General features: G+C 50.4%; 1 protein-coding gene across 7 annotated transcripts in view; it reads right to left on the reverse strand.

The window, feature by feature from the left end:
* Positions 1-3,437: 3,437 nt before the first annotated feature.
* LOC105491461 (thymidine kinase 2) overlaps positions 3,438-24,155 on the reverse strand; it is a 54,391-nt gene continuing 33,673 nt past the window's right edge. For 6 of the 7 annotated variants that reach the window (XM_011757951.3, XM_071084681.1, XM_011757952.3 and 3 more), the window contains 6 exons: positions 24,036-24,125; positions 21,683-21,756; positions 10,740-10,828; positions 10,097-10,176; positions 7,770-7,850; positions 3,438-6,108 (listed from right to left, as the gene is read on the reverse strand). In XM_011757951.3, the coding sequence (XP_011756253.1) occupies positions 6,010-6,108; positions 7,770-7,850; positions 10,097-10,176; positions 10,740-10,828; positions 21,683-21,756; positions 24,036-24,125 (513 nt within the window). In that variant the 3' untranslated portion in view covers positions 3,438-6,009. The remainder of the gene's footprint in view (positions 6,109-7,769; positions 7,851-10,096; positions 10,177-10,739; positions 10,829-21,682; positions 21,757-24,035; positions 24,126-24,155) is intronic. The other variant, XR_011616525.1, reaches the window with a different exon arrangement.

A 24,155-nucleotide genomic window follows, 5' to 3' on the forward strand; every position in this document is an offset into this window, starting at 1 on the left:
GGAAACACAGGTATGTGTACTAAGCACACATAAACATACACACAGATCTATATTTCTGTATCCATCTATATATAATTTTATTTATTATTTATTTAGAGACAGGCACTTGCTTAGTTACCCAGGCTGGAGTGCAGTGGTACAATCACAGCTCTCTGCAGCCTTGAACCCCTGGACTCAATCTATTCTCACACCGCAGCCTCCCAAGTAGCTGGGACTACAGGCACACACCATCACACCTGGCTAATTTTTGTATTTTTTGTAGAGACGGGGTTTTGCCATGTTGCCCAGGCTGATCTCTAACTCCTGGGCTCAAGCAATTCACCTGCCTTGGCCTCCTGAAGTGCTGGGATTACAAGGGTGAGCCACTAGAGCCTAAAATTTTAAAATCATGAGTTTAGACTGACATCTCCTATTCTAACACAGCACCACAGGGCTTATTCTAGCCCCCTCTCTATTATTTATAACCTCTTTCACTAACAATAAGAAATCCAGCCCTCATAGTCCACAATCTATTTACTTGTTTGTTCAACTTTAGTATACATAGTTTCAGAATCACTAACCTATACTCCTGTGAGAAACAGCTTTTTTTTTTTTTGCCCATTGCAAGCTCTGCCTCCTGGGTTCAAGCAATTCTCATGCCTCAGCCTCCCGACATAGCTGGAATTACAGGCGTGTACCACCACACCTGGCTAATTTTTGTATTTTTAGTAGAGACAGGGTTTCACCATGTTGGTCAGGCTGGTCTCTAACTCCTGACCTCAGGTGATCCACCCACCCTGGCCTCCCAAAGTGCTGGGATTACAGGCGTGAGCCACCATGCATGGTCGAGAAACACTTTTAATAACTATACTATAACTTTTATGTTCAGAAATTTTTGCCTTTACTCTTACCATATCCAGTAAAGACACTGTTTTCCGTAGTTATATGTTAGTTCTGTTCTTTCCTGCCCCTTCAGTATGGTTCTGTTACTCACCTGTGGTATAGTGGAGTTCATCTTGTTTTCTGTTTTCCCTACATCCTGGTTGCTCTTATTTATTTTGGCAGTATGTGAAAGGTATGTGAAACATTGCTATATCACAGTATGTAACAGTCACAGTTATAGAAAAAGACATTTCAGGCTGGGCACAGTGGTTCACTAATCCCAGCCCTTTGGGAGACCAAGGCGGGCATGTCACCTGAGGTCAGGAGTTTGAGACCAGCCAGGCCAACCTGGGGAAACCCCGTCTCTACTAAAAGTACAAAAATTAGCCAGGCGTGGTGGCACACACCTGTAATCCCAGCTACTCAGGAGGCTGAGGCATGAGAATCACTTGAGCCCGGGAGGCGGAGTTGCAGTGAGCCAAGAACACACCACTGCACTCCAGCCTGGGCGACAGGTAAGACCCTGTCTCAAAAAAATAAAAATAAAAATATGTTTCAGAGAAGTTTCATTCCCTTCTCATCCCTGTAGCCCAGTCCCATCATTTCCTTCTTTCCAGCCTTTTCCTACCAACTTATTTTGTCTCTGGGTGTCCTTCCTATATTTCCTTTGCATCTGTTTATTTTCTTCTATCGCTTTTTTTTTTTATTTATTTTTCGAGATGGAGTTTCATTCTTGTTGCCCAAGCTAGAATGCAATGGCGTGGTCTCGGCTCACTCCAGCCTCTACCTCCTGGGTTCAAGTCATTCTCTTGCCTCAGCCTCTCAAGTAGCTGGGATTACAGGCACCCACCACCACGCCTGGCTAATTTTTTTGTATTTTTAGTAGAGATGGGGTTTCGTCATGTTGCAGGCTGGTCTTGAACTCCTGACCTCAGGTGATCCACCCACCTCCCAAAGTGCTGGGATTACAGGCGTAAGCCACCGCACCCAGACTCTCTACTTTCTAATACAAAGTATCTATAGCAAACTATAGATGCTCATTTGGGCATTGCTTTTTTCATATAACTTTATGTCCTAGAAATTATTTCGTATCTATTCAGAGATCTTCCTCATTCTTCTGTACAGCTGCATAGTACTCCATCATGTGAATGGAAAATAGTTTACTTAACCACTCTCTTATATATGCATCCTTAGATTGTTTCCAATATTTTGTAATGATTAACTATCTCCCAGGACACCTGTGTTCCACAGAGCCCAGAGCCCAGTCTAGTAAACAGAAAAAGAAGAAGAAACACAGAAAGAAATTCAAGACAGCTTCTGTGGACAGCAGTAAATGGCAATACCCATTCTGGATTCCATGACATAGGCTTTCTCTTAGCTTCTGTTTAATGATAGCTTCTGCCAAGTTCACTGTCTTATGTAAACTAGAGGAACACGAAATTCACTCCAGCCTTAGGGAAGCTGAGGGGATGGGATTATTAGGAAAAGAAAGTGTGTGCCAGTAACCCTGAGGCCTTCAGTGAGTAATTCTGGCCAAGCCCAGAGCAGCCAGGGATGTATTATTACTATTCCATTCTGAACAATGGATGACTGACATTTGCAAGAGCTTGTCAATTATTTTAATAACTAACTCTTCAGGGTGGAGAGGGCCAAGGAGATGGGTGTTCCTCATTCCACACATACTTACACACTTGAGGGAGCTCCCCACCCCAGGGCTCTAGGAAAACAGAAGTGATTCAGATTCCATAGTACCCTGTGGGTAGACAGGTTTCAGGACCACCTTTTACCTGCTCTGAGGTTTAAATGGCACCACCGTCCCAGGTCTAATGGTGCGAGTCTGCAGGAAGATTGTTCTGACTGATATATTCCCCAGGCGGGGAGGACACTTCTCATCTAGGTGAAGAGCTCCTACGGAAATGAAAGGGGCAGAAAGAGAAAGTGAAAGGCAAAAACAAGCTGGGTAATGTTTCCAGAGGTCCACATTCACTTGTTTGTAAATTCCGTCACTCATGTCATTGGAACAAGGACAAGGTGGTTTCATTCTTCACAGGGTTAGGCCTTGCAAGGGACATTATGGTGTGGGACGGGGATGGTGAGGGTGAGGATGAGGGTGGGATGACATGGGAGCAGAGGGGAGAGGGAGGTGAGGCCCAGAGGACTCCGAAACGCTGATGCCAGGTCATGTGACCGGTTCTGCGGGTGGGCACTGCCCTCTTGCCTTTCCCCCACCTCCCAGGGCCCCTAGCAAAGCCTTGTAGGAACCTTCCAACTTATCTTAGTTATGCCTTGGAAAGGGACATTATCAGCATCTGGATTACGGTGTGGATGGGGAGCAGTGGGCTCTGATGCCAACCGTGGCCAGAGCAGGAGCTCCAGGCACCATCCTGGACAGTCAGGCCCCGGAAGAAGGAAGCTAGGAGCCAAGAGGTGGAACCAAAAGAGAAAGGTGGGAAGAGCCTGGGACCCCGATGGCCCCTAAGCCACCACAAAGCCCGAGACCACCCCGCTACACACTTATTTTGTGTAAAAGATAAATATATTTCTATCTAGTTTCCAAAAAAAACAGGTACATAAGATATTTTTAAATGGTTATAATCACATATTTTACATGTACAGTCAAAAAGCTTAAATAAAAACTGGAATAAACGCTAACTGAAAGAAAATGTATATGACGTGCAACATTTTTAAAAAGTCAGCGAGAGGTAGAGCAGCTGAGCAGTTCTGGCGTGTACTGATTTCATGTCCCCATGGAACTACAGTCTCAAAGCAAGGATGAGGTGGGCCCAACACATCTGGAATGTCACTGCCCTGGGTGGCCCCTCTGGCTCTACAGGGATGCCAGCCCTGCCATGCCCCTCCCAGCCACGGCCAGGAGCCTCTGGGGAGGACCCCCCAGTGCTCTAAGGACAAGGCCCCATTGTGCCCATGTCCCATCTGTCCTTCTCCTGCCCCGGTCCACAGTGTCTATGACTGCTCTGTGGCCCCTGCCCCCACCAGCCCTGCCTGCCACAGGGGGACAGCAGCCCTTGTGCAAGTTGGCTTCAGCCATTTCAGGTATGGTCTCTAGGATGGGAGGATTTTGCGACCTGCCCTGGCCACTGCTGATGCACCCAGCCTCCTCTCCAAGGTGGAAGGCAGGGAGGACAGCAGGCTCTTCTTGGACCCATACATTCCATGTTAGGAAACATGGGGTTTGAAAAATAAAAACACGTTACTCTACTGGCAAAAGGATGCTGGCAGGAGCTAAAATCACTGGCCCAGGAAGCACTTCAAAATCAACAACAGGGCTTAGGTGAAGGAGTTACTGGGTATCACAGAGTAAAAGAAAAATCATGGGTACATGTTCTCAGGACCTCTTGAGATTGTGCCTTGGGCAAAAAAAAAAAAAAAAAGTGGAAAAAAAAAAAGAGAAATCACATTTGCCCCAAAATGGATGCGCAAAATGAGCCTAGGGGAAATATTGGACTGTTCATTTAAAAATTCTCAAGATGGACCCCACATGTCAAGATTCCTGGTAGCAAAGGTTCTACCTTCCCCAGTTTTCCAGCTAATTAGCAGCACATGGGCTACAGGTGCTGCTAGACACAGCTCCCGCCTGGCTGCTGCCTCTCATCCTGCCAATGGCACAAGAACTGGTCCGAACAGGAAGAACCAGGAGTTGAAGGCCTTGACTTCTTAACTCTCTGGGACTGGCCCAGCAGGGTCACTTGGCACCTCTGCAGAGTCGGAGCACTGCATGTACAGGTGCCCATACTCACAGGGGCCTGGGAGTGGCCTTGCTACCTCTATTTACAGCTAACGGCTGCTCTGAGAGCCCATGGCCTGTTTCTCCAGAGTTGAGCCTTAATCCTTCCCAGGGTTTGCATCCAGTCTTCTTGAAGCTCGCTCTGCCCACCTCCGAAGCTTCAGGACTAGCAATGCTTCCAGAGCCTTTATTTGCGAATCTCAGTTTTCCAGACTGTCCCCAAAGGGAATATTCTTTCTTTCTCTTGTTTTCTGCTTGATCCAAGGGACAGCCTTGCTTTCAACGCAGTTCCAGCTGAGTGAAGTTAAGGTATTTTCGGAACCAACAAAGATGATTTCAGGCTCTATGGCTTGAGGCATTCCCCTGGATGAAAGAACATTTCAAAAAGACTTAAGGCCACTTGTATCTCTCCCTCGGGCCACAGACTTTCAGTAATTCCAAGAGTAAAGCTCCTTATAGAAGGACACAGATAGTACGGGAGCCTTGGAAGCCAGGGCTGGCTGCCCCTTGCCTCCGCTTGGCTCTGGGCAAACCAGCCACACACCAAAAGCGACTTCCCTGACATGGAGTTGGCAGCAGCTGAAGCAGGACCTTCATCGCCAAGGAGACAGAGCACCATTCAGGAGCCAGCGTGTGAATCTCCTAACGTCAACATCCACAGGAGGACGTGGTGGATGGGCCTGCAGTGGCCTCGGGCGGGGAAACCACTGAACACCAGGCTCCAGTCAAATGCAGCACAATTTTGTGGAAGTCTAGAAATGCTGACTGTCCTTGGGAACTGCTCAACATTGAGAAAATGTTATTGGCTCCACACACTGCCAGCTCTCCCCAAAGAGACACGAGAGCCTCCAACCAGAAGAGGCAGGGCGGTGGGGAACAGCTCTCAGGAGGAGGCAGCCAGGGCAAAGGAAAGTTGTGGAGTTGGCTGAAAGTCTGAATGGTGCCAGCTCCACTGCACACTGGCTGTGTGACCTCTGGGGAGCCCTCAATCTTTCTGAGCTTCAAATTCCTCACCTGGGACATAAGACTCCTACCTCAGCCTCCTGATGAAGGCTGAGATGATTGGTACACAGCTCCAGCGGGACGTCAGGCACACAGCAGGTGCGCTCCCTAAGGGCTTCATGAAAGCAACTCGGCAGCACGAAGCCACTGGAAGAGGCAGCGGGGGAATGTGAGGCTGCGAACAGCAAAGGGCTTGGCAAACCCATTGGTCCCGTTTGTCACTTACCCACGAGGGCCAGAGACTTATGACAAAGACACTAGCAAAGGAGATGAGACCATTAGGAAAATCAAGCCGGCCAGACACAAAGCCCTCCTGGGAGCAAGTTTTTCCAGATTGCTCATAATAGCTAACTTGGCAGCAGCAGGCATTTTTCAGACATGATCCATAGACCTTCTGCCTCCTATGGGCCAAGCTTCCGATTCTCTGGAGTTAATATTCGATCCCGATTTTGTTCAAAGAGTTGTAACATCCTCTCCATGTGGTGGTCAGCCTCGATCACCTGGAAATTAGACACATGGGTCACAGGGTTGCACTGACCTCAGCAGCATCCTCCCTTCACAGCTGGAGAGAGAGACATGGAAGCAGGCAGCAGACAGCAGGGGGCAGGGGGCACAGAGAAGGTTGCAGGCAGATAAAAAGGAAGGTTAGAGCCAAACTGCTCTCAGCTCTAGGGCAATCTACATTTCCAATGAGGTTTTCACTTAAGAATGTACTATAAGAGCCAGGTATGGTGGCTCATGTCTATTATCCAAGCACTTTGGGAGGCTGACACCTGAAGATGACATGAGCCCAGGAGTTTGAGACCAGCCTGGGCAACATAGTGAGACCCTGTAAGCTCATGAATGATTTTTTTCCCTCATCACTTTCTACCCTCCTTTTTTTTCATAATGAGGGAGAAAAATAAACTGTACTTATTTAAAAATCTACTACAGTAGGCCGGGTGCAGTGGCTCATGCCTGAAATCCCAGAATTTTGGGAGGCCGAGGCAGACAGATCACTTGAGGCCAGGAGTTTGAGACTAGCCTGGACAACATGGCAAAACCCCATCTCTACGAAAAATATAAAAAATCAGTCAGGCATGGTGGCATGCACCTATAGTCCCAGCTACTCGGGAGGCTGAGGCAAGAGAATCACTTGAACCCAGGTGGCAGAGGTTGCAGCAAGCCGAGACTATCACTGCATTCCAGCCCGGGCAACAGAGCGAGACTCTGTCTCAAAAACAAACAAACAAAAAACTACTACAGTAACATCTCACTTTTCAGAACCTCACTGCTTACAAGAGCCATGAGCAGAAGTGTTTGAGCCCAAACAGATGTTCCTATGGCCACGCACAAAAGCTGATGCATAGCCCTGCCTCACAGTCCATCAAACATTGTTCCTATAGCCATGCACAAAAGCTTGCACACAGCCCTGCCTCACAGCCCATCCCATGTTGTATATGTAACCATCTTAGGTTCCCTCCAATCAAGACTCAGAGGGACCCCAGACTCCGCATTTCTTGGGAGCATCTGGGCCACTGTGCATTTGTGTGAGTAAAGAAATCTGGAAACAGCAAACTGGAAAACAAGGATGGGGAAGTGAGGAAATGCTGACAGGGGCAGATACATCAATATCAGTCAGAAATGATACACGGCAGCAAGAGAAAGGAGGGTTACTGTAAAAAGTAAACACAGGAATGCAGAGACATTAGTGGGTAGGACAGACAGTTCCACACCTCAGCACTTCCTAAGGGCATCACCGTGTGGCAGCCCAGACCAGACACTGACATTCCTTCTGATGACCTGAGTCACCAAACAAAGGTGAAATGAGGTTCTGTGTCATCCACGGAAGAAGGAAGGTCACATCAGAGGAACCACCATCCCAAATGGTGAAAACTGAAACCCGGGTCTACAGTCTTCACTGAAGATGCTGGATCAGTGACAACCGCCAGGTGTGATGGCACTGACACAGACTGCCTTCCCTTGGGTCTGGCCAACTCACTCTGAGACTCAGCCCAGAAACAGGGACTAGGAGAGAGAGGACCAGCCTTCCCACCTTCCTCCTTCCAAGTTGTCAAACTCTAAAGGACTGTGCCCTCCCCTGTCTGCAAGATGGCTGACATTCCCTGGGTCACTCCTCTTTCTAGAACAGTCTCGTACCCTGTAAGGGAGTCTTACTTACCAGAACAGGGGCTGCCACGGGGAAAAGGCTGCCTTTGATGAGCCACTCCTCATGGAGATGGTGAATTGCTTCCAGGTATTCCTGCCAGGGAAACATAAACAGTCTGTCGGGAGTGGGCAGGGCACACCCCGCCCACCAAGGGTCTCAAGCAGAGGGGGACAAAATAGTCAATGACCATAGGCAGTGACTCGGACAAAGCAACCCTGCAAGAGCAAACCTGGCTCAGGCAGACCGTGGCAGACGCAGCTGCACAATTGGTGGCCAGGTTGAGCAAAACGACAGCAGAAGTGTCACCAGCCACCCTGCTCTGCTCCACTGGGGGTTCATAGGCACAAACACTGGCCCTTCCTCTGGCGCCTGAATCAAAGCCAAGGCAAAAGGCAGGACCCACGCCTGCCTTCTCCCATTTACTGCCACTTCTGCAGCAGCAAGGCCTCAGTTCCTTCAGACAGGGGCCCAGCCCCAGGCAGCCTCTAAACCCTCCCCTCTGTCTTGCAACCAAGAGGACCATGACCCTCACCCCTTGCCCTTCTAGCCCCTCAACAACTCATAACCTATAGACCCTCGAGACTATAAAGACCGCCAGCTGCAGAAAGCCTGATGTGGTGGAGCCCAAGGAAAAAGGGGCACAGGCCCTCTCGAGCCATGGGGCCTACATATCGGGCAGAGCAGATACTCGTGCTCTCCCAGGCACAGAGTGGGATGGCTCCTCACACAGATTTCACTCGCCAACAGAGGCTCGCGTGTCAACTCTGCAGCTGCCTTTTCATCTGCTGCCCAGCTCTCCCTTGGCAACAGGAGCCAGATGTGTCCCATGGACTTGGTCAAACCCTTAAGACAATGGCTTAGATCACAACTTGGAGGGACCCCAGACTTGGGGAGCATCTGGGTCACTGCAGAGCTGCTGTGCCCATCACAGCACAGTCCAGCCTGGCCCCATTCCACCACACTCCATCTTCCTAGCATTCTTGTCTCCAAGATTTCAAAGGAGCTGCCCAGAGTGAAGCCCGGGCCTTCATAGCAGGAATGCATCGTGCTGGCACCAGGGAAAAAGAAGGCTGAGCAAGGCTTCAGGAGTTGGATAGGCCTCCCAGGGCCCCCAGTCCAGCCTATCCTGAGCTCAGAACCCCTGACGCCCCACTGAATGCTTGCCCAACTTCTGTCTCCCTCCAGAGGCAGCTTTTCACATGGGACATTCAGTTCAATACTAACTGAGCAACTACTAGGCACCAGGCCCCAAGGCACGTGCAGAGGACACGGAGAGAATAAGACCCAATCTTAAAAAGCCGATATTAATGAGGGATGGGGGAAAAAAGGTATAAACAAATAGTGTCAGTATACTGTCCTAAGGCCTGTGATCAAAGAAAGCCAGTGGGTGGGTTTGGGGGGGTTACAATGGAAGGAAGGTCAGGGGTGGCTTCCTGGAGAAGGTGACATCTGAGTAATACTTTAAAGTCAAAGGAAACAACTGTGCAAAGGCACATTTGCATAGCTCCACTGTGCGTGTAGATGTTTGTGTGTGGCCACAACTAGTTCCTTACAGCCACAGCATAGAAAGTAAGGAATGGAGGAAGATAATGCCAGAGAGGCAGTTGGGGCCGGGTCATAAGCCATATTACAAAGTGAGGACTGCATCCTAGCCAGTAGCAAGGCACTGAAGGGTTCTGGGCTGGGAAATTGCACGAGTGGTGATTAAGTATTGGAAATATCAGCTGCGCAGCAGCCTGGAGGCTGGATTTTGAGGGAGATGTGAGGAGGGAAGGACCAGGGCAAGAAGCACAGCCCGGGCCTGTACTGGCAGAGTCCCCATGAGAGTCAGTGTGGCCTGAGCAGAACTCAGAGGGGCATGGCATCTCTCCAGTGGGCAAGCACTACTGAGCATGAGCACTGCCTCCATGCTGGGCACTGCGCTGAGCACTAGGGATGCAGCAGTGCACAAGGGGGCTGGTCCTGTCCTCCTGGAACTCACATTCTAGGGAGGACCCAGAGAGCACAAGGCCAGGCAATCTTCAGGAGGCAGAAGAGACAAGCCCTGGTGCTGACAAGATGGGAAGGGGCAGGTGGGGAGGGGAGGGGAACACCTCCAAGCAGGAGGGTTGCCAAACCATGAGTCAGCGACCACAGGAAGCCAAGCAGATCTGGACATCCACGTGGGTCTCTGGCCAAACAGGAAGTCAGAGTTCACCCCCTGATACACTTGGTTCCTGTTTCTCTCTCTGCAGACAAGGGCACAATGATCTCATGGGGGTGGGGCTAGGAGAGGAAGCCGGGCGTGGACAGAGGTGGTTTCCCAGTTTGTCTTTAACCAAGCCGAAGAGGCCTCTTACCAGTGGAATGACCTTCTCCTCTTCCCTGCATCTCCTCTTTAACCTCTGGTAACAAGTCTCAGGATTGGTCCGAAGATAAACTGAGGTTAAAAGAATACGTGGCTCTCAGGACTCTGCTCATGGCTTGGAAGCGAAGCAGGCACACGGGCAAAGGCGGGAGGAAGGTCTGCACAGTTCAAGCAGGAGGCAGGGAGGGCCAGCTCTCGGCTTGACCACTGACCCTCGGCCCCGATTTTCATTCTTTCTGTGTCACCAGCCCCGTGGGGTCGTTTTGAGGCTGAATGGGATTCTGTTCATAGACAGAGCTCAGCACAGGCCTCACACCAAGCAGGTCTCAGTGAATGTTCAGGCTCTGTCCTTCCTGTTCTTTACCAACTAGAAAACCCATCAGATCACAGTGGATTTGGGTCTGAAAGTAGCGGAGGCAGGGAGGGAAGTTTAAAGAACAAAGGCCAAGGTTCTTCTCCATGACAGACCAGAAGCCCCAAATTCTGTCTGCCCTCAGGTAGAAGGCTGAACTCCTATGGGGAAGGAATTGCCGAGTGCCTCACCCATTGCCCCCAAGGGTTGGGGCCCAGCCAAGCACATCCTCAAGGGGCCCAGGAGAGAGACCAGAGGTGGAGGTGGGAGGGGTGCATCTCACCAATCAAATCAATGGACACGTCCATGTTCCTCAAGATCCAGTCAAACCATTCCGACAGAACTACATAGTCCACTTCTGGCATCTTCCCACTGCAATGAGAGTTGTAAGGGCTTATTCACCTAAAAGAAAGCTTCTGGGCTATGCAATTCCCCCAAAAGGATCTGGAGATGGCTCTCACTGAAAGGGAGTCAGCAAGGGTACCAGGGCACAAAGTGATCCATGCAATACTGGACATGCAGTGACAAGGACCCTAAGCATTCCCGACTTCCTGCTGCCTGGGGGCAGCTTATGGTGCAATGCTGCAAGGGCCATGGCACAGAGTGATGGGAGAACTCTAAGCAGAGAAAGGGACTTTAAAGCTTGTGCCCTGAGAACAGAGACAGTGCTCAGGTTGGGCAATGAATCAGCAAACCAATTTCACTTTTAGAAATTTATTTTGTGGACCAGGGTGGTGGCTCATGCCTGTAACCCCAGCACTTTGGGAGGGTGAAGTGGGAGGATCGCTTGAGGCCAGAAGTTCAAGACCTGCCTGGGCAACATGGAAAGACCCCCATCTCTACAAAAACTACAAAAAAATTAGCTAGGTGTGGTGGCACATGCCTATGGTCCCAGCTACTCGGGAGATTGAGGCAGGAGGATCACTCGAGCCCAGGGGTTCAAGGCTATAGTGGGTCATGATCATGCCACTGCACTCCAGCCTGGGCAACAGAGTGAGACCCCTGACTCTGACAAAACAAAAAATTTATTTTGTGAAAATAATCATGATGCTCACTGTTGCACTGTTTAAAACAATAAAAAACTAAATCTTGGTAAATCTATATAACAGAAAATTCATGCAGTAACTGAAGGATGATATTGTAAAATAATATTTAATGGCATGGAAAAATTTCAAATCTAATGTTCAGTGAAAGCAACATGATCTAAAACTGTGTATACCCCAACCACATTTCCAAAACTATTCACCAATGCATCTTGGAAAGGCAGGAAAGAAAAATATCAAAATGTAAACAGTGCTTTTCTCGAGCTGCAGGACTATGTGAGACTTTTATTCTTTATATCTTTTTGTATTTTCCAAATTTTAACAACACATTACTTCTCAAATCAGCAAATCAGCAGTGGGGGTTGGGAAGCATTACTACACATTCTATTTTTTATTTTTTTAAGACAGAATCTTACTCTGTCACCCAGGCTGGAGTGCAGTGGCGTGATCTCAGCTCACTGCTCGGTTCAAGCAATTCTCCTGCCTCAGCCTCCTGAGTAGCTGGGACTACAGGCGTGCACCACCATGCCAGGCTAATTTTTGTATTTTTAGTAGAGACAGAGTTTCACTATGTTGGCCAGGCCGGTCTCGAACTCCTGACCTCAAATGATCCACCTGTCTCGGCCTACCAAAGTGCTGGGATTACAGGCATGAGCCACTGCGCCCGGCCTACTACATATTTTAAATGTTAACTTTAAAAGAAAGACAAGAAGGCAAGAAAGTGGGAAGGAAGAACAAGCCCAGGGTGAAGGAGAAATCTGGCATCTATTCCTGGTATTTCTGTGGGTTTCCTGTGACCTGGGAGGAAATCAACAGGAAAGAGAGAGCAGGAATGGCCACGGCTGGAGGGCACAAGCCTATCAGCAGGCAGATGACCCTCACAGGCCTAGCAGAGGAATTCTCCCTTTAACATCCTCCATTCCACTAGTGGCTCCATGTGGGACCCGCTCAGAGCTGGGTTCAGCAAGACTGGCCATGGAGGAGTGACCATACCTGAGCCGTGTGCAATGGGAGGCTCCCAGGGGGAGGGGGTGAGGAGGGGCTGACTCCATCCCATGAGGGGATGAGAATGGAAGGAAGTAAGAGGCTGGAAAAGTGAGGCAGGAACTCTAGGAGGTCAAGGGCACAAGCAGCCCTGTCTTGGGGCCTAATAGCAAGGCATGACACCAACTGGGGAGGGACATTCTCCCCTAGTCTATGAGACCACCCCCATGTTCTCAGCAGAGAAGAGCATTTGACAGAGGAGCAGGACAGTGGACGGAGAACAGCAGGGGGGCCTGAGAAGACTGCAGCACAGAGGCCAGGGCAGACCAACCTGTGGGACTGCCAGGACTCCCAGCTGCGTGGGGGAGGGGAGGCGGGAGGAGTGGGAGGGAAATCCTGCAGCATTAGAGAGGGGATTCCCAGTCAACAAAACTCAGGCACTATAAGTTCAGGTGACGACTTTGTGCCCACAGGCTGCCTCCCTGCCTCCTCTCCACTTACCTCCTTAAAAGTAGCCTATTCTTTATTCAGGGTCCATCCACAGACCCAAGGGCTTCAGGGAAACCTGACCCACCCCAAGCTTCCAAGCCTTAGGGTAGGCACAATTGATCTAAGGGAAGTCGTCTGCCCTGGTTCCAGCAATGTGTTCGGGAAGCCAAGCTAAGTCAATCAGTGCAGGGCCTCCCCCAGACAGGGGCCCGATTTGGATTAGGCAGGCATGAGGGAGGTTTGCAGGGACTTACAGAAAAGATACTTCCGCACGCTTGGGGAAGAGCCACTAGCAAGACACCTGCCCTTACTCCAACCAGCGAGGGAGAAGCCCAATGCTGCCGCAACTACATTGTCCCCCTGAAAGAATCGCACTGAGGACACGAACAGGATGCAGAGCAGGAAAATGAAGAGAAACAAGGCCAGAGGCATCAAATTAAGCCATCTGTTGGGAGTTGACAACAACTCATTGTTCAGGCTACTCTGAGTTGGGTTTCAGTTAGTTCAGCTCTGAATATTTGATGTTCAAGAAACCAAACCACTCTCTCTTATTTTCCGTTTCTGGAAAAATTAGACTGAGAAAAAATCGGCTCCAAGAAAATGAGGATGTGCAATGAGGAAGCTGCTGATTAGCTTCTCCCCTACTCCAGCAAACTCACAGCTTGAGGGCACAGAAGAGGTGGCACCGAGGGGGTGGAGCCAGTTAGCAGCAATTGAGGAGAAGTTAAGCTGCCAATGGGACAGTCTCCCAAGTCTCCAAGGCTGGACTAACCGCCGGAGGACCTCATGTGTCTACAGAGTTCAAGGAAGACTGTCCAATCCCAGAGCTGGGAGGGTGCCCACAGATATGACCATGGAACTGAACCGCAGCTCAGAACACATGAAGCAGTGTTAACTAAAACCAAACCAACCACCACTGCAAAACGGTCACAGTGCACGGAGGTCCACACATGGAGACATGGGGAGGGGGTCACACCTGTGGGGGACTCTGGGACTGAGAGATTCTGGTGGCTCTGCCCCCGCCACAGCTCCCCTGGGAATCAGCTCCAGGTAGTCACAGGGGCCTCCCACTCCCACCCCCACCACAGTCAAACAAAAGGCTTCCCCCACAGGGTTGGTGCAGACTGAGGGGCAGCCTCTCCCTTCCCAATGTTCTTGGAAGGGGTCCTTAGTGGGGTGGCCTCCCGTGGGCAGGGTCAGTAGGCCAGACCTATCGAAAACCCTTCCATGACTGGAACTGTGTGCCGGAAGAGGCTGGGGGATCCAGGAGGACTGATTGACCAGTGGCTGAGCTGAGTGAGGAAACAGAAGCCTGATCTCCATGACTCCGAGGGACATGGGGCACAGCAGGCGCTATTCTAACTGTACTTCCTCCTAGGAACTCTGCCCAGCTCCTCCTGTGTCTGTCTCAAGCATGGGGCTCCCCACACCACCGACAAGACAAGCCATAGCCTTTATTTCTATAGAACACACAGAGAGTAATACCAAGCAAATCCAAGTCTGGCAAATCCAAGCACATGACTCAACAGTGGGCACGGAAGTCTCACCCCTCCCCTGACCCCAAGGGGGCAAAACCAAGGTCTTCGTCCACATGAATACATGAATCCTGCTGTTACATCAGCACAATTTCTTGCATCCTTCCTTGAGGCCCAGAGAGCCCCCAGTCTGTGCGGAATGGATTAGAAGAGCTCCCTTGTATACGTTATTTCCTTTTGTTTTCACAAGACCTTGTGAGGCTAGCTTCAGTCCCAATTTGTAGAAGAAACCTGAGGATCAGAGAAGTGAAGGCCAACTCTGTCTGAGCAGGGGTTCAAGCCTGGCTCTCCCTACCCCCAAACCCAAATGCTCTCCACTGCACCACCCGCCCGCCCCACTCTGTCAGCTGACCTGGATCAAATCCAGTCTCTCTCTAGCCTCAGCTGCAGGAATGCCACAGCTCTTAGGCCCATGACCCAGACAGAAGGCTTCAGTCTAGACAGGAGCTAGGAAGAGCCTAAGCCCCTAGGCCAATAAGCAGGGGAGGAGGCCCAGCCTGTGGTTCCAAACACCAGGTCTTTCTTAGTATCTCCAACCACCAGCCACAGGTGAGTCAGCATGTCATTTCCTCAGCTGGGCCCCACTCCACGCCCTCACTTCTGTTCTTAGAAAAGGACGACCAGGCAATCTTGTAAAACCTTTGCTTCCCATTACTCGGCCCACACAGTCACCTGCGTGGCCTCTTTGGCTACATGAATTTTGCTCACCACCTTCAGCTTTTCATGCTAGCCAGCTGCCCGCCCCTTACAAGTTCCCGTCTTTGGCCAGGCACAGTGGCTCACTGTGGCAGGCTGAGGCAGACGGATCACCTGAGGTTGGGAGTTTGAGACCAGCCTGACCAACATGGAGAAACCCCGTCTCTACTAAAAATACAAAATTAGCCGGGCGTGGTGGCACATGACTGTAATCCCAGCTACTTAGGAGGCTGAAGCAGGAGAATCGCTTGAACCCGGAGGTGGAGGTTGCAGTGAGCCGAGATTGCACCATTGCACTCCAGCCCGGGCAATAAGAGCAAAACTCCGACTCCAAAAAAAAAAAAAAAAAGTTCCCATCTTTAAGGACACTGTGTAACTGGAATCTTCCTCTCCAGCAATTAACACAGCCCTCTCAAACCCCTGGTGGCATAACCGCACTTACATTCTGCACACCCCAACCTCGCCGGGGTACACAGTGCCAGAAGAGGCGGGTCTCTCCCCTGACGAGCTCTTCATTTGTTCACGGCCCAAAGAGCAAGAACACCTTTCAAGAAATTTTACTTTGAGGAGATGCAGGATTCCAACATGTGGGCTTTTCTGGGGACCTGAGCCTGCCGTACACCCTTCTATCCAGACCCCCACAGATCCCGAACCAAGGTTGCAAGAGTTTCTGAGAGGGAGAAAAAGACCAACTCGAGCACTGAAGGGGCAGTGGTAGTGTGCCCTCCCACCTTGTGAAGGGCTCCCCATCATGGCATTTTGGGAAGCCTTTTCCTAGAGCATCCCAGGAAATGAGGAAACACGAGCTCCCAGGCAGGAGCTGACGCCCCACATGCCACCGTGTGGTTCCCAGTACCCGGCTGAACTCCCTGCAGGTGGGAACCAAGACACCTTATTCTAGGTATGGGCAAAGGACCCAGCCAAACTCGGTTTTATGCTACATTTTGCATAGGTAGTAACAATGATAGTAATCTGCATTGGAGGAGCAGAAACCTCTAAAAACATCTACTTTGGCCAGGCACAGTGGTCACACCTGTAATCCCAACACTTTGGGAGGCTGAGGTGGGCAGATCACTTGAGGTCAGGAGTTTGAGACCAGCCTGGCCAACATGGTGAAACCCCACCTCCACTAAAAACACAAAAATGAGCTGGGCATGGTGGTGGGCGCCTGTAATCCCAGCTACTTGGGAGGCTGAGGCAGGAGCATCGCTTGAATCTGGGAAGCAGAGGTTGCAGTGAGCTGAGATCGCACCACTGCACTCCAGCCTGAGCAACAGAGCAAGACTCCATCTCAAAAACAAACAAAAAACCCACATCTACTTTCTCAGTAATACTTCGTTGTGGATGACCACTGCATCGAGGGCAGCTGGAGTTGTCCGGAGAGTAGCCAAGCTCTGGTATTCCTTCCCTTCATCCTTTCTGTGGCTCTGGCTAAAAATACTTTTTACTTTGCCCTATGGCTGCCTGACTCTTGGCCTAGGAATAAGTTCAGAAACCTTAAAAACAAAGGTAACACAACATAGCCCCCAGCAACCCAAATATGAAGCAACAAAGCTGAAATTAAGAAACCACAGGCCAGGTGCAGGAAACAGGAAATCCTGCACCCCGCAGAACTTTTCACCATGGCCCCGAAGACAATCCTCAGGCCAGGGCTGTTGCTCTTATGACCCCCAAAGGTCCAGTGAAGCCCCAAGGAAGCCCACCTCACCGTCAGAACTCCAGGGGAAAAGGGTCGCAGCACAGGGATGGAGGGTGCCCTGTGGGCCACCTGGCTACCAGCCTTTTTTATTTATTAATTTATTTTTTAGACAAAGTCTCACTAAGTCACTTGTCACTTGGGCAGTGGCATGCTCATGGATCACTGCAGCCCTGACCTCCTGGGCTCAAGCAATCCTCCTGCCTCAGCCTCCTGAGTAGCTGGGACTACAGATGTGTACAACCAGGCCCAGCTAATTTTTATTTTTATTTTTTGTAGAGATGGGGGTCTTACTTTGTTGCCCAGGCTGGTCTCGAACTCCTGGCTTCAAGTGATCCTTCCCCTTCTGCCTCCCAAAGTGCTGGGATTACAAGCATAAGCCACTACACCTGGCCCTGCCACCTTTTTGTAAGGCCCATATTCCTCAAAGTGTGATCCCTGACCAGCAGGAGTGTGGTCCCACCCAGGCACCTGCTAGAAATGTGGCCTCTCGGGCCCCACCTCAGTGCTACTGAAGCGGAATCTACCCGTAAACAAGATGCACAGGTGATCGTGGGAGAGGCTTAGAGTAAGGCCTGTCTGGAAGAGGCAGAGTACCTCAGGGGCTAGTACCTCAGGATTCTCAGCTTTGGGGGCCCCAGTGGCCCTGAAGCCTTTGGCCTTGAAGAGAGAAATCTAGATGCCTCCTGCCACTTCCTCATTTGCTGCTTGCCCCCACACAGCAGGGTTCAGAACACGTTCCCCTCCTGTGGTTAGTTCCTGCCCGATCAGGAAGGAGCACTGGCTTTGTAATCCTTTCTCAGTTCCGTATCTGCCCAATAGGGTCAACAACCAGACAACAAATGCAGCTCCTGTTCATGGGTCCCTGCCCTGTTCCTTAACCATGAGAGCAGACGCCCCAGTTTCCAGGGAACACATAAGCAGGTGCAGTTCACAAGTGAATCACGCCCTGGGAAGGTGTTTTGAATACCCCTACCCCTCTGTTCTCTGCCTCCTGGACTTAGGGACTCTGGGGTATGTGGCTGAGGGTGTGGGAACTCCAAGGCACATGCAAAGCATGGTGTTTAATACAGCATCCATTGTCCTCAATGATAAGTATGTAAATTATTATTTTTAGATACAAAACAAGAACATACTATGGAGGAAAATGCAAAATCCTAACGAATTCTAGGTTAAAACAGGAGACTCCAAGAAACTTCCAGGTTGTTGGCAGGTGGCTGCTTTGGACCACAGGGGCTGGGAGGATGAGTAAGCAGTGCTATGGGAAGCTTTCCTCTGCCTTCAGAGGATTTCCATGAAAGGGTCTGAGGAACACCACCTTTTCTCATCTCCCTAGAGACCATGGTGGATAGCCTGGCCCTCTGGGCAGCCACAGTGCTCCCAGCAGCCTCTGGAGTGCCCAAGGCCACATGCCCACTGACAGCTTTTGGCTTCAAGAGATCTCAGTGATGGGTCTCAAGGCCCCAACAAGGTCTTCAGGGGAATCTCAGCCCCCGGAAAGCCATATGAACTTAAAACAATTAGATCCCAAGAACAGAAAGAAGGACACTGTAAGTTTCTTCTGTGGTTCACTGTCCCACAGAAATCCTAACCACAGAGGCCATGCATTCTGGGAGGGCCGGGGAGAGACATAAATATAAAGTCATCAGGGCGGGAAAAGAGCTAAAAAAATTAAAAGCTACATTCTCTTCCTAAACCACCCACAAAACAGCTCCAGGCGAGGCCCATGTCATCCGGACCAATGCCATAACCATAGAGATTGGGAGATACAGAACTGACACATCAGAAATGTGATGACACAGGACCATGGGTGGGAGTTACCACCCATGGAGTTACAAAGCCTGTGGCCATCAGCAGGAACTGTGACCCGGGCCAGACAAAGACAAATGGCTCCTGAGGAAATCTACCTGGCGCTGGGTGGCCTATAGATTTGGGGGTGGGACTCGGGAACTCACAAATTTAATAAAGACCAAGGTGGGCAAGGACCCGCAAAAGGGTCCTAAGACATGAAGGAGGCGGCAGGTCAAAAGGCTCTTCAAAGATGGATGAGAGGAATCAGAGATGAGAGATGGGCTCAGAGAAATTTAGAAACTTGGTCTTCCTCAAAAACAGAGCAAACTTCAGAGCCAGGATAGAACCCAGACCCACCAAATGCCACACTCTATCCTCTCCCCTTAACCTCTGGCCATTCCATTCCAGATTACTAGCTTCAAAAAGAGCCATCAGGCCAAGCACAGCTGTAATCAGGCTCATGCCTGTAATCCCAGTACTTTGGGAAGCTGAGGCAGGAGGATCACTTGAGCCCAGGAGTTTTGAGACCAGCCTGGGCAAGACAGGGAGACTCTGTCTCTACAAAAAATAAGAAATAAATTAACCAGAAATGGTGACATGTGCTGTAGTCCCAGCTATTCAGGAGGTTGAAGTGGGAGGATCTCTTGAGCCCAGGACATCAAGGCCACAGTGAGCCATGATCATGGCACTGCACTCCAGTCTGGGTGACAGAGCACGAGCCCATCTCAAAAAAAAAAAAAAAAAAAGCAATAAGAGTCACTGGGCCCACACAAAACAGGCCAAGCTGAATGTGATTCACAGACAGACACAGCCCCACTCTGTGAGGTTCACAGGTAATCCTACCCCACCGCCAAGATCTGTTCCTCGGGCTACAGTTCTTTTTTTGAGACAGAGTCTCACTCTGTTGCCCAGGCTGGCGGGCAGTGGTGTGATCTCGGCTCATTGCAACCTCCACCTTGGGCTACAGTTCTAATCAGAGCAGTACACTTCTAAGCAGAGCAGTACACAAACATAACAGGGGCTCCCTTCTGCTCTCGCTCTCCTCTGTCCTGCCTGTCCTCCCTCTGGCTGAGGTGCTAAAGAGCAGGAGCTGAGGGCAGAGGGCTGGATAAACCTAGCAGTGGACACCTGGAAACCCAGGCTGTCAGGTGAAAATGGGGCTCTAAGGTCAGGAATGCCACCTGCTGAGAGGGCAAGCTGCAGCCCACAAGAAAAGTCTGAGGTCAGGGGGCAAAGCCACAGCCAGGACTCACCTTGGCTGCCAGCCCCTGAGCCCACAGCATTGCTCTGATGTTCTGAGCAGAGGCTCTCATTTTGTGGGGGTGATACAGGCTCAAAAGTATGATCCATGGCAGCTCAGGGCTCCTAGGAGAAGCCTTTTTAGCGGCCCCTCAAATGAAAGGTACAAAACAGCAGGGGGCCAGAGCCTGGGGAACAAGTTGGGCTGGAGACCAAAGCACAGTCGCAGGTCCCCTCATCCAACAATAGCTAACAAGTATCAACCAGGAGCTCGCTCTGTGCTGGGTCCACACTAGGCAAGGACACCAAACTTGGTGCCTGCCCTTAGGAGCTTATGGTCTCGTGTGGAGGGGCGGGGCAGGCAATAAACAATTAGACACATACTAAGTTGAACCACACAAAACTGCCATTTTTGTAGGTCATAATTGGTTAAATCATTTCATATGATTGCCTTAAATACTACAAAGAAAACTAACAGAAGGTAGTCATTAAGAATAACAAGGGGGCCAGGCACAGTGGCTCACACCTGTAAACCCAGCACTTTGGGAGGCCGAGGCAGAAGGATCACTTGAGCCCAGGAGTGCAAGACCAACCTGGGCAACATGATGAAATCCTGTCTCTACTAAAAATACAAAAAAAAATAGCCAGGCGTGGTGGTGTGTGCCTGTAGTCCCAGCTACTTGGGAGGCTGAGGCGGGAGGATGGCTTGAGCCTGGGGGAAGGAGGTTGCAGCGAGCTGAGATCGTGCCACCATACTCCAGCTTGGGTGATAGAGCCAGACCCTGCCTCAAAAAACCAAAACCAAAACCAAAGACGAAACAAAGACTAACAAGGAGCTTGCCCTATCTAGACAGGGTGGTCGGGGAGGGCTAGGAGACAGGGCGGCATTTAGGAAGGCAGCTGCAGATGAGAGTGGGAGGAAGGGCCTTCAGTGCTGACATCCAAACAGCTCTGAGAGGGAGGGACAGCAGTATCCCAAGCTCACAGCGGGGACAGGTGGGGTCTGCAACCCATTTCCCCAAGACCCTGAGAAATCAGCAGTCTCTGAGCACAGGGATGGAGGGCCCCATGCCTGAGCCCTTGGCACTGACGGGCCACCAGAAGCCCCCTAACTAGGTATATATCACAGAGTCCACTCTCATGAGGGAAGCTTTTAGCGAAAAACACAACAAATGCGATGCACACCATGCGTCTGACTTGCCCAACTCTCCACCTTTCCCTATAGCCTTGCACCATGCTGTGTAACTCACTGGACCCTCCCACCTTTCCACCCTGGGCTCATGTGACCATGTGACCTGCTTTGGCCAATGGAATGTTAGCTAACTTGGAGCAGAGGCCTGAAGACATGTCCTTGCATCTCTGCTGTTGCTTCTACCCTCTGTCACCGTGAGAAGTGAACACCTGGGCTGGTTTGCTGGTCCCAGAAGGAGGGTGACAGGCAAGAGGAAGAGAGATAAGCCACCTCCAGTCACCCTTGCTTAGGCCCTCCTACATCAGCTGATTCCCAGACATCTCATTGAGCCCAGCCAAGGTCAGCAGAGCTGCCTGGTGACCAACCTGGCTGACTGGGCAACGAATGCAGATAGCTGTCTGCCATGAGGATTAGTGGCTGTTTGTTATACCACGTTGCTATGGCAATGGTTAACTGATACAACAGCGGGTACTCCGAATCTGTCAATCAAATAAACAAGTTTCTATTTCATTTTGAAAAATTAGTAGTTTAATAAATTATCAATTATGCAAACTACAGTACCTTCTATACAGGTTTTCTACAAAAATGTATCTTGCACTGTGAATCGACCTCTCCATCAACCGTACAGATGACACCTAAAGGAAAACAAAAAGAGAATCACAAACTCAGGGGAAGAGGAGACAGCCAGGAGGCCTTGAGAAATGTCTGTTACTTCCCCTGCCTGGGGACTTTGCTGAATATGAGAATCAAGGCGGAGGAGAGAGTGAGGCAGGAGGACCTCCTCACTCCTCTGCTGGGAGGAGAAGCCACATCTGCCACCAGGCTCAGGCTATGTGCCCCTTCCACCCTGACCTGCCCCACACCCCAAAGCTGCATACATGGCCCAGCAATGCTGAGGCTGATGGCTCATCAGCAGCCACCTCTTTGATGCGAGGTGAGGCTCAATTGGAACACGGCCATGCCCTGGAGAAACCATCCAAAGCTGTCCACTTGTGGCAACATGTGGTGACTATCACGGACCTAAATAGGGTGACTTTGCTTAAGTGGAGGGACTGCATGCATGAAGTACAGCCCCACGAGGGTCAGGTTGGCGGTGACGTTCTGGGGGCTCTGCCCATGGAAACTGGGAAGGACGATGCCCAAGAGGGAGGAAGACAGCCTGACAGCACCCCTCTCTGCCAGGATGCTCACACCCTCTGCAGACGATCTTGCCCTTTGTCCAGCGTTCCTCTGGGAAGCAAAAGGTGCCTGACCCTTGATGCCAGGCAGACAAACAGCACTCTCACTTGGCCATGGTCCACAGCACCCATGGAACCTGGGCCAACAAATCCGAGGCAGATTGAAAGCATTTGAAAACCCAGGCATTTCTTCCCTCTCCCTGCTGTCCCTCTGTCCATCCATCCTCTGCCCATCCATCTTCCTTTCCATTCTTCCATCCTCTCTTTCCTTACTTCCTAGCTCCCCATTCATCCTTCTGTCTCCTTCTGCTCATCCTTCCTGGTCTGTCCATCTCTCTCTGCCTCCCAAGGTAGATTTCCTTTAATAGAGGAGCACACTTACATCCCTTCCTATCCAAATATCATTAGATACAACTTAGGTTTGCAATTGAGTGCCTGCTCAGGAAAAGCAGATTAGCAAAGGCAAAACGCGTTAACCTCAGATCTTTTGATTTGTGGATTTGTGTCATTTAGACAGATATTTGGGGAGATGGAAATTTTTACTCACCAAAAAGGTCCCGCTCACATCTTTCAATTTGAAAAGACAGATTTACAGAAGAGTGGTAGCTATTGTTGCAGGTACCCAGACTGGGACTGAACTGTCCAGTCCAGCAGCTGTGCCAGTGTTAAATGCTGTAGGGATAGTCTGTCTCCTTCATGTAGAGCCTTAAAGCTGGCATCATAGATTGTGCTTACAGCCTTGAAACATAGGTGCCGATCAGGACCTCCTCACCCCCTTTCTTCTAAGAGACTGTCTCTAGATGCACCCTCACTGATGGAATAGGCCTGAGCAGCCATGTTTGTGCCTTGGGGTCCTGTATCCAACACCTGATTGAACCAGGGCTGGACACCTGACCAAAGCTGAACCAATCAGATTCTTTGTCTCAAGAATTTGAACTAAGAGCCAGACCCCATGAAGGTTAAATTAGTGGTTCTCAAATATGAAAACAAACAAAGCATGCATTCAAGTCACCTGGAGGGCTTGATAAAACACAGATTGCTGGGCCTCATCCCTAGAATTTATAATTCAGCAGGTCTGGGATGTGACCAGAAAATTTGCATTTCTTTTTTTTTTTTGTGAGATGGAGACTCACTCTGTCACCCTAGCTGGAGTGCAGTAATGCAATCTCAGCTCACTGCAACCTCCGCCTCCCGGGTTCAAGCCATTCTCCTGACTCAGCCTCCCAAGTGGCTGGGATTATAGGTGCGCACCACCACGCCAGACTAATTCTTGTATTTTTTAGTAGAGATGGGGTTTCACCATGTTGGCCAGGCTGGTCTTGAACTCCTGACCTCAGGTGATCCGCATGCCTCGGCCTCCCAAAGTGCTGGGATTACAGGTGGGATCCACCACACCCAGCTGAAAATGTGCATTTCTAACAAGTTTCCAGGTGATGCTTCTGCTGCTGGTCCAGGGACCACACTTTGAGAAGAACTGAGTTAAATGGCATTGAGTCCAGCAGTGGTCCTCACCTGACAGGGGCACCACCTGGCTGGCTGAGGTTTGTGGGTAGGGGCACTAGAGGCTGGTCAGAAGAGAACTGCAGGAGCCAGTGACCTTGGCCCCACACACAGAGGCCTGCACAGCACTGAAGGCCTAGCCTGGCTTCCTTGTGAAGTTTCCCTTCCTGGCAATCACATACCCCAAGTCTGAAGAAAACGTTTAAGAAGGCTGAAACTGAGCATTTGAAACGTACCTGAGGACAAGTATGCCTGTCCAGCATGGTGAGCTGCACGTAAGTCTGTAGCGTAAGGCCCCAGCGAGAGGCATCTTGGTACATCAGGCCCTGCAGAAGGGAAAACACAGCACTTTCCGT

The sequence above is a fragment of the Macaca nemestrina genome, chromosome 18, assembly GCF_043159975.1.
Source record: "Macaca nemestrina isolate mMacNem1 chromosome 18, mMacNem.hap1, whole genome shotgun sequence".
NCBI classification, from domain to species: domain Eukaryota; kingdom Metazoa; phylum Chordata; class Mammalia; order Primates; family Cercopithecidae; genus Macaca; species Macaca nemestrina.